Source organism: Myotis davidii, unplaced genomic scaffold, assembly GCF_000327345.1.
Source record: "Myotis davidii unplaced genomic scaffold, ASM32734v1 scaffold2325, whole genome shotgun sequence".
Taxonomy (NCBI): Eukaryota; Metazoa; Chordata; class Mammalia; order Chiroptera; family Vespertilionidae; genus Myotis; species Myotis davidii.
Genome location: NW_006295913.1, coordinates 356,846 through 373,505, shown reverse-complemented (window position 1 = coordinate 373,505; position 16,660 = coordinate 356,846). Strand labels below are relative to the sequence as shown.

General features: G+C 45.7%; 1 protein-coding gene across 1 annotated transcript; it reads left to right on the top strand.

Moving 5' to 3' along the window:
- The first annotated feature begins 540 nt into the window (after nucleotides 1–540).
- LOC102767235 (mas-related G-protein coupled receptor member X2) lies at nucleotides 541–3,312 on the top strand. Its single transcript, XM_006770898.2, has 2 exons — nucleotides 541–671; nucleotides 2,298–3,312. Exons 1-2 carry the CDS (start codon nucleotides 661–663, stop codon nucleotides 3,310–3,312), a joined length of 1,026 nt encoding a protein of 341 aa, XP_006770961.2. The 5' UTR covers nucleotides 541–660.
- The last annotated feature ends 13,348 nt before the right edge of the window (nucleotides 3,313–16,660 follow it).

Sequence of the window (16,660 nt, the reverse complement as noted above, 5' to 3'; positions counted from 1 at the left end):
GATCTACTTCTTCATGTTCATAAATTTAAAAAAATAACTTTAAGTTTATGGTTCAGAGCTAATAATAAAGGAAGTAAGAATAGGTTGAACTTCGAAGAATAGGATTGAGGGAGCCTCTCACCTTTATATACTTTTCTATCATTTGGAGGGAAATTATACACAAGAATGCATATTGCTGTGATAATTTAAAAAAAAAAAAACAGAAAAGTGGGTTTTGGCCATGGTGGACTTCCAATCACTCTACGATATACTTTATTCTTTAGTTTTAAAGCCTCACAATGCAAACTCACATTGTTTGACATTGCTCCCCAGCCTCAGTCTTCAACTATTGGTTCCACAACAGTGATTACCAGGAGGATGACCGGATGGGGTAGGATGGGAGTGGCTGACATGTGAGTGGACATGGGGCAAATGATAAGAAACATCTCAGTAACTAATCATGTCTCAAACAGCTCTGGTCTCTGACTTGCCCACAGTCCTTGCAGAGGAAATTGCAAGGTCTGTCCAATATCTTGATAAACCTTGCTTAGTCACAGCTTTCAATCCAGCTCCCTCACACATCTCCTGATTTAGAGGGCAGAGACGTGTCTCTGGCGTCACTCAATCCCAGGAAGACTCTCCACTTCAGCACAGGTCAGCTCTCCACCTCAGGCCAGAAGAATGGAAGAAAGGTAAGAATATACACCCAGAACTGACTTATGTCCAAAGCCAGTTATGGTTTTTGCTCTAAGTTCCCATCCCCATGGTTCCCAGGCACACATGCAGGGGGTCCTGGTGCTTCCTTCAGGGAAAAGCAGGAGACATGAAGCTCTCCTCTAGTGTCTTTGGGTGCATCAACTCTGACTGCTGGAGATGCAAATGGGTCAACCAGAACCTTTCTCTCTTCTGATCCGTCTTCCCATAGGCTCCCCTTCATTCCAACCATTCAAATCTGGTGTCATGGAGAGAACTCTGCCTCAAATATTAATTTAGGGAGCAAAGTAAAATGTGAGCATTGCTTCCCAAGTCGGAACTGTTTGTTAACCCAGATTTCACTTTTTTCCTTTTTTTTCCCTCTTCTCTTGTGGATATGGCAGAGTACCAGGAGTAAAAGCCCAAACTGGGGTAAATGGGGAATGTTTCATGAGGGACTATGGAGCGGGTTTAAAGGAAAGTGACAATGCATGGTGAAGCACCCTTAGGTAAGCAATAGAGGGACACTGTTTCCACCCCGAGGCTTAAAGGGACCCAGGAAAGAGCAAGTGCACAGATAGGGCATAGCAGCAGCAATAGGAAGGACCACCAGCCAGGAGGAGGAACAGGCCCAGGCCAACACACTGCCCAGAGGGAGAGAGCCAGGAGATGAAAAGGCCAAATCTCTTTTTCCCTGCCCTCCAGTCTCCTGGTAGCAACCAGAAATCAGAAGGACAGGATCTCACTGATGAGATACCATTACCAGGAAAACCCCTGGGTGGGCTCAGGCTGCCTGTCACTGTCCAATAACGAAAGCAGGGTTGACTCATATAAGGTGTATATTGAGGAGGCTAGCCAACCAAGAAGACAGGGTGCTTACAAGCATTCAAATCCTGTCTTACAGCAAGGTGCAGGGGACAGGATTATAAAGGGGAAAGGACCAGGGTGAGGCTGGGAACGGAATGCAGCTACGTGCAGCCCTGAGGTCTACAGACATCAGCTATTGTCCTTTAGTCATCAGGAGATGAGATGATGTTGATGAGCTGACATACGGAGCCACTTTGAGCCCAGTTCATGCAGCCATCCTCACACCTGCCTTAGCAAGAGATCACATTCCCTTTGTGTCCCTAAAGCATGGTCTTTCTCCTTGGTGGATGGGCCCGTTAGTCATGAGGGTGGACTGTGGTCATCTCTGCTCTTCCTGACTTCGTGCAGCTGAGGGGGAAACTCCAGCTCAGGACAGAACTAATACTTGGGTCCAGAGCTTTCTCCTGGTCTCTCAGATTCTATCCCAGACATTGATATCCTTCTTCAGAACATTCTGGGGACATGACATCATCTCCGGACAGTGAGTGGGAGCTGTGATGGGGGGGCATGATGGGACTACAGAATATCCCCATGTCAGTAGCAGGTTTGTGTTGCAGTAGAGCAAGCCCAGGCTCTAGAGTCAGAGAGAGAGCTGGGTTTGAACCCAGGTCCAGGACTCCAAGGCTGAGCCTTCCATAAGTATCTTAACCTTTGGACCCTCCTTTCCTGGCTCTGTAACACGGGACAGCAATAGCCCACAGCATGATGGCTCTGAGAATCATTGATCGTACCAGTGCCCAACTCTTGTTTTCTTCCAGGGTCACCACTGCAGGGTTTGAGAGCACAAATGTGACTGTCACAGCCTGGGGGACCAAGCTCACACCAACCAATGGAAGTGACCAGGCTCTTTCTAAATGTAACAAAGCCACCCTGACCCCAGCTGTGCTGGTCTTCACCGTGGCCCTGGTAGGACTGGCAGGGAACGGGGTGGTGCTCTGGCTCCTGGGCTTCCGCATGCGCAGGAACGCCTTCTCCGTCTACATCCTCAACCTGGCGGCGGCCGACTTCCTCTTCCTCTGCTGCCGGATTATATATTCCCTGTGGACATTCATCAGTAACTTCCAGTCCAGGTGCATTTCCATCCCCTACATTTTCATCACTGTGTCAAACTTTGCCTACATCTCAGGCCTGAGCTTTCTCAGCGCCATCAGCACGGAGCGCTGCCTGTCTGTCCTGTGGCCATTCTGGTACCGCTCCCTCCGCCCCAGACACCTGTCAGCCCTCACGTGTGCCCTGCTCTGGGCCCTGTCCCTGCTGCTGAGCATCCTGGAAGGGAGCTACGGTGGCTGCCTGCTGAGGAAACGTGACCAAACTTGGTGCCAGGCGTTTGATTTCATCATAATCGCGTGGCTGATTTTGTTGTTTGTGCTTCTCTCTGGGTCCAGCCTCGCCCTGCTGACCAGACTGTGTGGCTCCCAGCGGGTGCCCCTGACCAGGCTCTACGTGATCATCCTGCTCACAGTGCTGGTCTTCCTCGTCTTCGGCCTACCCTACGGCTTCAAGTGGTTTCTGTGTTACTGGGCTCAGACACTTTGCAGTAAAACGTTTTCCTATTTTCTTAGAAGGACTTGGCTCGTCCTGTCTAGTCTTAACAGCAGCGCCAACCCCATCATTTACTTTTTTGTCGGCTCCTTCAGGCAGCAGAGGCAGCTGCGGCAGACCCTCAAGTTGGTCCTGCAGAGGGCTTTGGAGGACATCACCGAGGTGAAGAAAAGTAGCAGAAGCCTTCCTCAGGAAACCAGGGAGATTTCAGGGAGCAGTTTCACACAGTGATTCTCTACCAAGCAGGGTTCCGTCAGAGAAGGAGTACTTATTATAGAGCTTTACATATTAACTAGAGGCCCAGTGCACGAAATTCATGCGGGGGGGGGGGGGAGAGGGGGTCCCTCAGTCCCTCAGCCCAGCCTGCACTCTCTCGAAATCCGGGACCATTTGCTCCTAACTGCTCGTCTGCCTACCTACCTGATCACCCCTAACCACTCTGCCTGCCTGCCTGTACAGCCCTAACCACTCTGCCTGCCTGCCTGCCTGCCTGATCACCCATAACCACTCTACCTGCTTGCCTGCCTGATCAGCCCTAACCACTCGCCTGCCTGCCTGATCACCCCTAACCAGTCTGCCTGCCTGCCAGATTGCCCCTAACCACCTCTGCCTCGGTCCCTGCCACCGCGCCTTTGTCTGGAAGGACATCTGGAATGACATCCAGAGGGTTGTTAGGCTGTCCGGTCTAATTAGCACATTACACTTTTATTATTATTGATAGTGTAAAATATAAACAGGGTGTCCCCAAAAATACACACTTTAACAGTTGATAGCTTAATTTTGAAAATGAAATGTATTTTAATAAATGCTGCCTTTATAATTATTCAAAGCGGGTGTATACATTGTGTATATAGTGATATATAGTATATAGATAATATATACATACACATGTATATGGTTAAACTGTCTCTATAAGGCTATTGTCTGTCTGATTCTAGAGCTTGAAGTATGCAGGGCAAACGAGAACCCAGGAGCCTGAGCAAAAACCCATGATAGCCGACCAGCATTCACGTCAGTCTCTCCCAGAGCCCGCATTTTGATGATGTGAGAGTTCTGCAGGAGAAATTGGCTCCCTTCCTCATGGAACTGAGCGCACACCTGGCCCGGGGTCAGAGACACTGAAGGCAGGTCCAAGGGAAGGTGAAATAGCTGCAGACTCAGCTGCTGCTGCCTCACACCAATGCGAGGAGCGTGCATGAGCGCCCTGGCGCCCTGGCACTGATCTTCCATGCGTAGAAACAGTATGGCTGCTGCTTTATTTCCAACCACCAAATCCTCTGCAAATTGTCTCTTGATGCCTACCCTAACCGGAAACATACATGGAAGGAAAAAGAATTCTGGAAAACATAGTTAAGCCTAGCCAAGTTGTCACTTTCAAATCCATCATAGTCTACCCCTTGGCACCCATAGACACCTTATCAAACCATAATAAACTCAAAATAAAGCTAATAAAGCAAAGCCAACCTTCTTTTTAACATGAAATACCTAGTCCAGCTGTATGTGAAGTATACCAACCTTTCCCCTGAAAGAAGGTACATCTTTTCTTGTACTTTAGAACATTTGTATTTTTTTTTTGAAGTGCCTGTTCAAGTCTGCTACCCAGTTTTACTGGGTTGTCTATCTCTTTACATTGATTTGTTGGAGTCCTTTATATATTTTATATAAAATTCCTTTGTCAGATTTATGTGTTGCACATAATTTTTTTCCAAGTTTGGGATTTGCTTATTCATTTTTAAAGAATCTTTTGATAGGCAGAAGTTTTTGGTTCTTATGAAATCTAATTTATTCGTTTTCTTGTCTTTTATAATTAGTGCCTTAGGCATTTTAAGAAATCTTTGCCTACTGCGAAGGAAACAAAGGTATTCTCCAATGTTTTCTTCTAACAGTATTATAACTTTTGCTCTTTATAAAAAAGTAAAATTACTTTTAGACGTATGAGACATTTCAAATCTCATTCATTTTTTGTGCAGAGGGCGAGGTAGGGGTCAAGATTTATTTTTTTCCCCATACAGTTATCCAGTTGTTCAGCACATTATGGATAAGACATTCCCTCCTACTCCCCACCCCCATTAAATCATTTAGTCCTTGTGTCAGAAACTATGCTTATAAGCATGGGAATATTTCTGGACATTCTGATCTCTTCTGTAAGTCTATTCCAGAAGTCAGCCTGTGGGCCAAATCCCACTAACTGCCTGCTTTTGTAAATAAAGTTTCACTGGAACATAGCCATGCCTGTCTGTTTACATATTGTCTGTGACTGCTTTCATGCTATAACAGCAGGGTTGACGAGCTGTAGTTTCGTGTTAAGTTTTAAAATCAGGTAGTGTATATCCTCTAACTTTGTTTTTCTTCTTCGGGATTTTTTAAGCTACCTCAGTCTTTTGCATTTGTATATAAATTTTAGAATAAACTTCTCAAACTGCTATAAAATTCCTGATGAGCCCTGGCAGGTGTGGCTCAGTTGGTTGAGTGTTGTCCCATGCACCAGGAGGTCACAGTTCAATTTCCAGTCTGGGCACATGCCTGGGTTTCAGGCTCGATCTCCAGGGATTGGGGGGTATGCAGGAAGCAGCTAATCAATGTTTCGCTCTGAAATTGGTATTTTTTTCTCTCTCTCCCTCTCTCCTCCTCTCTTTTTAAAAATCAATTTTTTAAAATCCTGATGAGCTCAGCCATCATGGTTCAGTAGTTGAGCATCAACCTATGAACCAGAAGATTCAATTCCTGGTCAGGGCACATGCTTGGGTTTTGGGTTCAATCCCCAGTGTGGGGCGTGGAGGAGGCAGCCAATCAATGATTCTCTTGCATCATTGATGTTTCTATCTCTTTCTCCCTCTCCCTTCCTCCAATATACTAGGTGTACCAGTTAATAATGCGGATTTTTTTCAATAGATGCAGTTACACAAAATCAATAAAATATATATTTTTTTAAAATTTTTTTTAAATATATACATATATTTTAAAATAGTAACAAAATTTTTACTGTGATTGTGTTGATTCTATTAATTAATTGGAGATAATAGACATCTTAGAATAAAGAGTCTTTGAATTCATAAACATGGTATATCTAGCTATGTATTTCAGTCTTCCTAAATTGTTCTCAGCAACTTTTTGTAGTTTCCATTTTCTAAATCTTGCACACCTTTTGCCAAATTAGTATTTTATGTTTTCTGATGCTATTGTACACAATTTTTTTTTAATATTTTTTATTGATTTTTTACAGCGAGGAAGGGAGAGAGACAGAGAGTCAGAAACATCAATGAGAGAGAAACATCGATCAGCTGCCTCCTGCACATCTCCCACTGGGGATGTGCCCACAACCCAGGTACATGCCCTTGACCAGAATCGAACCCGGGACCCTTCAGTCCGCAGGCCGATGCTCCACCACTGAGCCAAACCAGCTTCGGCGCAATTTCTTTTTTTTTTACTTTGCTTTCGGATTGCTCATTGCTAGAATAGAGATATACAATTGGAAGCAAGATGGCTAGCCCTAGCCGACTCAAGGGTCCCAGGTTCGATTCCGGTCAAGGGCATGTACCTTGGTTGCGGGCACATCCCCAGTGGGGGGTGTGCAGGAGGCAGCTGATCGATGCTTCTCTCTCATCGATGTTTCTAACTCTCTATCCCTCTCCCTTCCTCTCTGTAAAAAATCAATAAAATATATTTTTTAAAAAAAGAAGGACAAATAGATGGCTAGAGAGGAGGCTCCTGACTTCCCCTCCTCCAACAGAGGATTAATTCCTCAATAAGGAATCCAGAAACAAGTTGAGTGACTCCTATAGACCAGACAACGTAAGCCAGTCACAAGGCTTAAAATTAAGACCAAGATTTCTGCCCCCTGGGGGGCTACTTCACATGTTATCCCCTCGGTATACATACAGCCCACCTAAAGACAGGTTTTTTCAGAAACATAAATTTCATTGGTGACAGCATTTTTTGTTTTGCATGTGTTGTAAACATAGATTTACTAAATGACTTGTATCCGGAACATAAAAGAACTCACAACTATTTAATAACAGAAATACATGCATATATGCGCAACACATGGACTCCGAAAATAGGATGGTGAAGGCCTGGGGGTGGCAGGTAGAGACAGGCTAGAAGGGGCCAATAGGGGGGAGGAAGGGGACATATGTGATACTTTCAACAACAACAAAAAGATTTTTTTAAAAACTGATTTTTAAAATGACTAAAAGATTTTTTAAAGTTTTTTTTCAATCACAGTTGACATTCAATATTATATTGAAGGCCACAGCATTTTTTTAAAGAGCCCCCTCGAGCAGGTAGGAATAGCTCTCATAGTCCTGATCTCTGGAGATAAACCATTCTCCCCTCATCTTCCCTAGGCTGCCTGTGAAAAAGAAACTTCTCTGCTACCTCCAGTAAAAAAAAAAAAAATCTGTGGAAGATGAGCATTGATCCTAATCCGGTCACATGACACCCTGGACCAATGGCTAGAGACAGGGTCTGAGGCATTGTCAAAATCATTTACTCACAAACCGTTATTCCTTTTCAGGAAAGTGGACTCCGTCACCAGCAAACGGGAAAGGCTTGTAGTTCTAAACATGGACAATGAAGGACTTGTGAGCCAGCCAGCCACACATCCTAGCGTCAAACGATGTTTTTATTCAGACCTGTGCTGCCCTGTCACTGGTTATTCCGAGCCTGCCTGACATTTGCACTGACGCCACATGGCCCGTTCTGCTGGATGGACAGCCCTTTCTGTCCAATCAGCAGCTGCTTACCCGAGGGTGTCAATATTGGTTAAGCTCTCTGAGAGAGGTTGGTGACCAATAGCTACCATCTCTGCACAGAGGGTGAGGTTGATTAGGGCCCTATGGGTTGGGGATGCAAACGTGGGCAGCTTCAGAAAGGTGTGGCATTTGAAAGCAGAAGCTCTTACCTTTATATAGCCCTTCATTTACAAAGCTAGGTCCTAACAGCTATGTTTCTTATCTTTTGATATTCCTAACAATCCTAGAAGGTGCCGAGGTTTAAGACAAATTTTTCGACCCAAAGAGAAGGCAACAGGAAAAGCAAACAGACACCGTATAACTTCAAGAAAGGCACAAAAACTACTTAGAAAGCATTGAACAATGCGGAGGTTTCCTCTCTAGTAAACACCAATCGGTTGGTAAAGTCTGTGGAGTGCTGTCTTCAGAGGAATTCTCCAGCTCCAGCCGCACTCCGTGCAGCAACGTCCTGCGATCCGTTACCCAGGTATGTGGGCATTCTCAGAGCAGCACCCTAAAAGGGAGCGGGTGAAATAGCTCCCTCTTGTGGGCATTTTGAGAACAGCACTCTACTAAAGAATTCTGCGAGTCTGAAAATAAAGCCTTGTCCCACCCACAGCCTCCTTAAGCTCTCCTCCTGTTTTTAATTGTTGTTGTTTTTCCTTTTTAGTTCTCTTATTGTGTGATTTTCTCCTACCCTGTCTTCTCTTTCACTGATCCGGTCCTCAGCTTCCCCTAATCTGCTGTGTGTTCCTTCCAGTGTTTTATTAGTGCTATGTCGTTCTTTATTTCCAACTGTTCTTTTTTCATAGTTACTATATCTTTTTTTCACGCTGTTAGGCATCTTTAACATCACTATTCTGAACTCTGTATCAGATAAATTTCTTATCTCCATTTCAATTCTCTCTTTTTCTGGAGGCTTCTCTTGTTCTTTCATTTGGGAGTTATTGTTTGGTCTCTACATTGGAATCACACTATGTCACACTTATTTGTAATATGCTTGTTCTCATTATCCGTATATACAAATTCAATTTTTAGTTCCAATTTGCTAATGATCATTAATTGTGACTTCTCTCTGGGTCTCAGATACTTCATCTCTAAAATGAAGATGTTAGAAAAGATTATCTCTAAGATGCCTTCTATCTCTGACAACTTATGAATATATGCAACTTCTGATGCCTACATCTGTTCCTCTCTCTCCCCCTCCTCTCATCCACAGGCAACCCCAGGACCACTGTACCTTGCTTGGGGAATGAAGACCTTAAACCAGCCTCCCTCAGATTCCACTTTCATGATCTAGAACAGCTGCCAGGGATAGGGCTCCTGTCTGTCAGGGTGATGTCTGCAGGCCTCGATTGCTTTCGTTCTGATATACAAATCTCCTTAGTGCCCCGAGGCCCTGACAAATCATCGTTATAATCTTTTGTCAAACGAGACCAGCATTATTTGGAACGCTGGTCTGATGTGAACCTCTGATTTAAAAACAAAAAACAAAAAACATTGTTTCACCCAGGTAAAATGTAAACTCATAAAACATGACTGTTTTGTTCAGAACTTCTGCACCTTATCACTTAGAAAGTCCCTAAGGTAGTAGGTACTTAATAAGTATTTAATCATTTCAATAAGTGACTCTAACCTTATCTCTACCCTTTCCTAGTGTTCCCAAGGACCCTTGAAACATCTGCTTCTACATCTCCAACCACTGAGACCTGACTGATTGCCTCTTGAAATAACCAATTCCATTGTTGCACTGAGGGACAGGTGTAATTGGAGGATGGAAGTGTCAAACTCAATATAACCTCTACCCCAGTGGTTTTCAACTGGTGTGCTGCAGAATAGTGGGCCATGAGATGAAAAGGGTTGAAAATCACTGTTCTATCCCAATTGTTAAGTCAAGAATGAGAGGCAAGAGGTGAATATGCCAAACGGGCAAAAATTGGCTCGGAGAGTGAAAATACAACCTTAGAGACAATAACCTTCCCCTCTGTAGTCTGTACAGGACATTTATGCACATCTCTTTTATCCCATCTTGAGGGTTAGGCAGAGGCAGGATTTAAATTCAATGAGTAGTATTTGTTGAATGGCTGGATTCTTCTGCAATTTTTACATATGTCACCAGAGGGCGCACTTGTTGCTTAACTGGTCCCTTCAATCAGGCCTGTGGCCAACAGTCTGAGAGCCATTCTGGACTTAAACAATAAATCACCATCGACTTTTAGGTCCTGTCACTGGCCCTTCCTACCACAAAGGAACAATGCTAAAAGTAATATTGCCTGGCAAAGCAGATACCCAGGGCACATTATATCTACTGAGAAGAGTGAATAGAAAGAAATCCTTTACCCCTGATTAAATGCCAAAGACCTTTGGGGAAACATTATGCCTTCGAGGTAAAAGGGCTCCAGGGCCTTCCCCATGTGGAAGGAGCATCGTAGAGACTTTACCTGTCAGTGCTACCTTATTCTCTAAATCTCTGGCAGTCCCCTTTTGAAATATTAGGGCTAAAAGGAATTACATTTGAGAGCACCCAAGCATTCCTTCTACACTTTTATTTTACAGATGGGGAAACTGAGGCCCAGAGGAAAATAAGTTATTTGCCCAAGGTCAAATGCCTATCTAGTGGCAGAGCCAGGATTTCCACCCAGGAGGCTATTTCCCTGAGAATAGATTGGCTGATGGGGGGCGGGCTTCAGAAATAACCCTTTGGATTCAGGACAACCTAAACTCTATTGGAGATTAAGATTGGTCATTTTAAAAGGGGTTATTGACTATAATACCTCTGCTTGAGAGAGAGAAAGAGAGAGAGAAAGAGGAAGGAAGAAGAGTTTTCTTATGGCCTTGTCTCCAAGCAGCCTCTGTTGCTGCTCTGTCTTCCTAGCAACTGCAGCTATGCTGCATTGTTTGAAATAATCTCTTCTTCTTTTTTCAAAATCAAAAGATGAAGGATAAACTCCCAAAACAAAAGGCATTTTTCTTCCAAGGGCTCCGATAAATCATCATTTGAGGACAAAAGCGTCAAGGGTGAGCAATCCCTCAGAAACCATCTGCAGAACAATTAAGTCTTGTCAATAGCACAGCTCATTTCTGAAGTGCAGACTCCGAGAGCCTTGGGAGCCAGAACTAGAAAGGGCCTTGGAATCACCGTATTCAAATACCACGCTTCCCCCAGGAGGGGTGTGTGATTCACAGAGGGGAAGGACAGTGTCAAAACTCAAATGCTTTCACAGGCCAGGGAAATGAAGCCAGCTGGGTCAGATGAGAGGTACTTTAGATGTTACAGGAAATGTGACTTGCCCCTTTCAGAAACACAACAGGGCAAGCATCTTGACAAATGTCAGCTAACACTTGCCCTTGGTAATGGGGTAAGAGTAGGGACTGTGGCAAACTGGATATGCCCTGCCTCAAGGGAGTAACTGCTACCAGCTCCACTGGCCTACCACCTAGCTACCCAGCTCCATAGGCCTACTATCATGTAGGCATGTGAGCCTGGAGTTGCCAGATCTCCTGTCATTTTAATATGGATTTGTACTTGAAATGTCCTAGTTGCTTTTTAACAGTGGCAACTAATTTGAATTGGTTGTAGGCCAACCAGAGCCCTTCTGGAGTCTGATTTCCGCCACAAGTATCTGGTGTGGGTATTGCGGGATGCACTAGGCTACACAGCCTCTCGGGGTCCTTTGAGAGCAGAAGGGCTGAGATTCCCGGTGCTTCTATGCTGCTGCCACTCTCTAGGATCCCCACGTCAAGTCCAGATCTAATCACTCTTCCCACCTAGAAACCCCTCATAGCTTCTAAGTACATTAGAATAAAACCCAACTCCTCCACAAGCTTCAAGGCCCCGTGTGGTCTGGCTCCTGCCCCCCTTTCCCACCTCCTCTCTCACGGTGGCCTTCCCGCTGTGCCTAGAAGGGAAAGCTCTGCCTGGGAGCTCTCTCCCTACTCTGCATAGCTGGTTCCTTCTGGTAATGCAAGGCCCTGTTCAAATGTTCTCTCCTCGGGGGGCCGTCTCGGAACACCTACTCAAAAGTGACCTTTCCACCTTCGCCCATCACCCCACCCCCTTTCCTCTTTCTTCACTGCACTTGCCACTGCCTGAAATTACCCTTTCATCCATTGTTTTAACCTGGTTCATCGGCAGTGCATCCCCACTAGAATATAAGTTCCGCGAGAGTGGAGACGCTGTCTTACTCTCTAACGTGTATCCAGCTCCTGGAACAATGGCTACCTCAGAGTAGGCCCTTGGTAGAATATCTGGTGAATGACTCCACTTTGCAGGAGCCCAGAGCAGTGACCACGGGCGAGACTAACTTCTGACCCCCGCTCCTCCTGAGACAAGTATTTCTGATGTTTCTTCCTGGGACCAGCAGCCAGGTGCCTTGGCCTTCACCTGGAGCTGGCAGGCTGGTGTGTGTGGCCCCCAGAGGCGTGGTCCCAATCTGTGGCCAGCCGCTACAGCAAGACCACATCACACCCCCCACCCGCATACAGCCCAGCTATTGGTCTCCGCTCACATTCTCCCCTGACATACCTTGCTACCATCCTTGGCTCTCCACTCTCAGCTTCGCAGCCAGGAAATACGACTCCGGAGATGAACTCTCAGGAATGCAAGGATGTCCTCTTCCTTTAAATCAATAGTCTCACAGGAAAACTCTGCTTTTTATTTTCCCACCTCCATCCCCATAGCATCTGCTCCAAATCCCAAATCCCTTGGGAATGGTACTTGGACACTTTTCCTAGGACCTGCCTGCCACCGCCCCCCCTCCTCCCCAAAGGATTACCTTTGCCAATTTAGGGGTGGGGAGGATGTCCGGATTTCCTTGAGACCCCACCAAAATCAGCTTCATGAATCCCACTGATACATCTGCTGAAACAATGAAAATTAGGTCATTGGCCTCAGAGACCCTAAGGGCCCACCCTCAGGAAACCCTCTTGGAAGACTTGCTCTGAAAGCTAAGTGCTAGAGCTGCCTCAAATTCTTTATGGAAACAAGAAGGTGGAAGGGAAAGAAAAGGAGAAAAGAAGAGTGAGGGGAAAGAAAATATGAGCTAGTAAATAGAACACAACCTACCTTGTCACTTTAGACCGATTTCCTGTCTCTTCCTCTCTGAAATAATCACTGAAGCGTTCAACAAAAGCTTATTGAGCACCTACTATAAGGAGAGTGGTCAGGGTGGGTGTCATTAAGAAAGGGATACTTGAGCCAAGCCTTGAAGGAGGTGAGGGCATTATTTCTATGAAACTGACCACCACCACCACCCCCTTTTTTTTCACATCCAATAAGATCAGAACCAAATCTGAGGCTCAGTCCTCTAGGGGCCTCTGTGGTCTGCAAATGTGTGGTCTATTGTCCCTTGGAGAGGCAGGACAGGACAGTGGTTAAGGACACGGGTTTCAACACCAAACTGGACTTAAATACTGGCTCTACCATTTGCTACTTACATGACTTTGGGCATCATATTTAACCTCTCTGAGCCTCAGTTCCCTGTACCTCAAAATGAAAATAATAATAGCACCTCCCTTGCAGGGCTCTTCTAAATGAAATAATGTCCATACATTCCTGTGCACACAAGAACTTCGTAAAAATCAGCTGTAATTATTAAGCCTTGGTCTTATCTCTCAAAACTTATTTACATTTTCCTTGGTCCTGATTCTCTATCCTTACTGACATTTTAACACTGTTTTATGGTTTCTGCTCTTGTGGTAAACTCCCTCAAATCCTTTGTGGCTCGGGGGGGAGTTATAAATAAGCAAGTAAATAAAAATCTAGATAGAGGAACATTTTCACTAAAATAAAACATTCCATTACCATAGAGTGAATTGTGAGGCCAAAATCAAAAAATGTGGACCCTCTTTTCCAACCATCCATCAGAAACCACCAGCAAGACACTCTCCGGTGACCAGATCATCTTTCTCTTTCCCAAACCCCTCTTCCTCCCTCTATGGAGAGAGGAAATGAGTCACACGAAATGACCCCATAAGCCTAAAGCCTCCCAACCTCACAACGATTTCATTGCTGTGGGTTTCAGAGAACGCTCCTTCTTCCCCATCAGAGGAGAGAAAGGAGCTGGATGGGGTTGCTTTCCATGGTGATGGGATTAGGGGAAATGGTGCTGGTGCAGAATCTCATTACTGCCATTAACTAGTGAGTGCAGTGGCCAAGGGGAAGTCCCTGGGCCTCTCTGGGCCCCAGTTTCCTTGTCAGTAACAATAGTACCTCCTCCTAAGGTGTCTGTGCAGATGAAAGAAGAGAATGAAGGAAAGCAACATGGATAACACATTGGTAAAGCCCTCAATACACGCTAGACTTCCCTTCCTTACCTGCACCCCAGGGCAACACACAACGGACTATGGGAATAGGATACCCTTCGATGAGAGGGTGGACAGGGCAGGCCCTGAGAAGACTAGGTTAAGAATAGCCCTATATGCTGGGAACTCCCTACAAGAAGAGGAAAGATCTTTTTTGAGCTCCTCCTACCTCCTAGGTATATCATCACGCTTCTTCCTCCCCATAACCCTTGGAGAGGAGCATTGTTATCCACATCTGACAGCTGGAACTGGGCTTGACCCCAGAGCACATGGCTAGGAACGCTGGAGAGGCAGCTGTGGCCTTCTGAAGCTGCCTTTATGCAGGGCAAGCACCAGCCTCCACTACAGGACATCGCAGCCACTGCTGATAGAAGCCTGTGAGGCCCAGGCCCTCCTGGGGTACCATCGCTGTGACTCTAGAGCTGAATTCAGAGGCTTCCTAAGCCCCTCCCCTCCCCTCCATCAGCCCCCAGGGCCTTCCCAGTTAAGGCTTCCCTGCTCTATAAGCTTTGGTATTCATTTGCTAGGTCTGAATTTGAAACACCCACCCCTCACCTATCAACAGGAGGATCTTGGTAAGTCACATATTCCTTCTTGTTCTGCTTCTGAAAATGAAAACATTCAATGCCTACCTCCCAAGGTTGCCATGAAGATTAATTAAAGCGCTACCTTGAAAACACACAAAACAGTGCTTGGCGCATAGTAAGCCCTCGTTTGTGGTAGCTGCTATTGTTACACTGACGCCGTCAGCCTTATGCTGGCTGAGCCACAGAGATGATGCTCTCAAGGGGAGAATGTGTCATTGAGCACTTGCTGACATGCCTACCCACACTTCCATACAGGCTGACTGAGCACCGTGGCCTGATTATCTGACATTTGATCCTTCTCCTCACCGCGCAGGAAACTACCTGGGAATAACAAGATTTAGCTGGACTCTGTGCCCCTTCTAAGAAAAAAAAAAAAAACTAATCAAGGCCCAGGCCAGGGCCTGTCATTCACTGCCCTTGATCCACAAACATGTACTGCTGGTCCCTCCTCTGGGAGAGAGAAGACGCAACCCTATCCCAGGGGTTCACAGTGCACTTGGGAGAAAGGGCAAGGAACTGCTGTTACAGCAAACAAAAAGGCATGAGGCCGAGTGTCCCTGGGAAGATGAGGAAGGCTCCACAGAGAAGGAGGTATTTGAACTGGACCTTAAAAATTAGGTGAGACATGGCGGGGAGGCATTCCAGGCTGAAAGCACAGCATGAACCAAGGTTAGACACGTGGGGCTTGTTTAGAGAACAGAGTGGCCTGCTGAGGCAGGAGGACTGAGAGGCCAGAGCACAGAGTGGAGAGCTGGTAGTGAAGGGCCAGTGAGCCTGAGGGGTAGGGAACACAAAATAAAAATCATGATTGCAATGGAGAAAATGCAGTGGGGAGGGACCCTGCAATTTAAAATAGGATGATCTCAGAAAGCCTCTTTGAAGTGACATATTTAAGAGATTACAGAGCAAGCCATGTGACTACCTGGAGTGAGTTTTCAGGTAGAGAAAATAGCAGTACAAAGGTCCTGAGGCCACAAAGTGGTTGCCATGTTGGTAATGCATTAAAAAGGCCAGTGTGCCCGACCAACGTGGCTCAGACCTAAGAACCAAGAGGTTACAGTTCAATTCCTGGTCAGGGCACATGGCTGGGTTGTGGGCTAGATCCCCAGTGTGGAACTTGGGGATCAATGATTATCTCTCATCACTGATATTTCTCTCTCCCTCTCCCTTTCTCTCTCTGAAAAAAATAAAAACTTTTTTTAAAAAAGACCAGTATGACTGAGCTGTTAAGATTAGAAAGTTAAAAGGAAGCCAGCTCATGAGAGGCCTTGCAGGCCGTTAATCGGAGCTCAAGCTTTCACTTGTATGATTTCTAGTAAAGGAGCAATGTGATCTGACTTATGTTTTAAAAGGATGGCTCTGACTGCTGTCTAGAGAATCAATGGCAAGGGGCCAAGGGTGGAAGCAGGGAAACCAGTAAGGAGGCTGTTGTGGACAATCGGGCAAAAGAAGATGGTGGATGGAGATTTCCTTGTGTAAAAACGGAGCTTAGAATCCCCGAACTGTGCAGCCCAATGCTTAAAATCCTATATAATAAAAGACAAATAGGGTAATTAACTGTACCTCCGACACACTTCCCATTGGCTAATCAGGGTGATATGTAAATTAACTGCCAACCAAGATGGCGGCTGGCAGCCACGCAGCTGAAGCGAACAGGAGGCTTGGCGATGGAGGAAACCAAGATTCCCCACCTGTCGCGGCTGGGCTCTGAGCTGCACTCTAAGAAACAATGTTGCAATTATAGAAGCTAAACAAACCCCAGATACCTGCTTTCAGCAGCAGAGGCCTCAGAGCTGGAGCTGCAACAGTGTTTCAATTACAGAAGCCAAACAAACCCCAGATACCTGCTTTCAGCCAGCTGAGGCCTCAAGCTGGAGAGCGCCAGTGATGGCAACAGAGAGTCAATTATAGAAGGTAAATAAATCCCAGAATAAAAAGAAAACGAAAAAAAGGAGA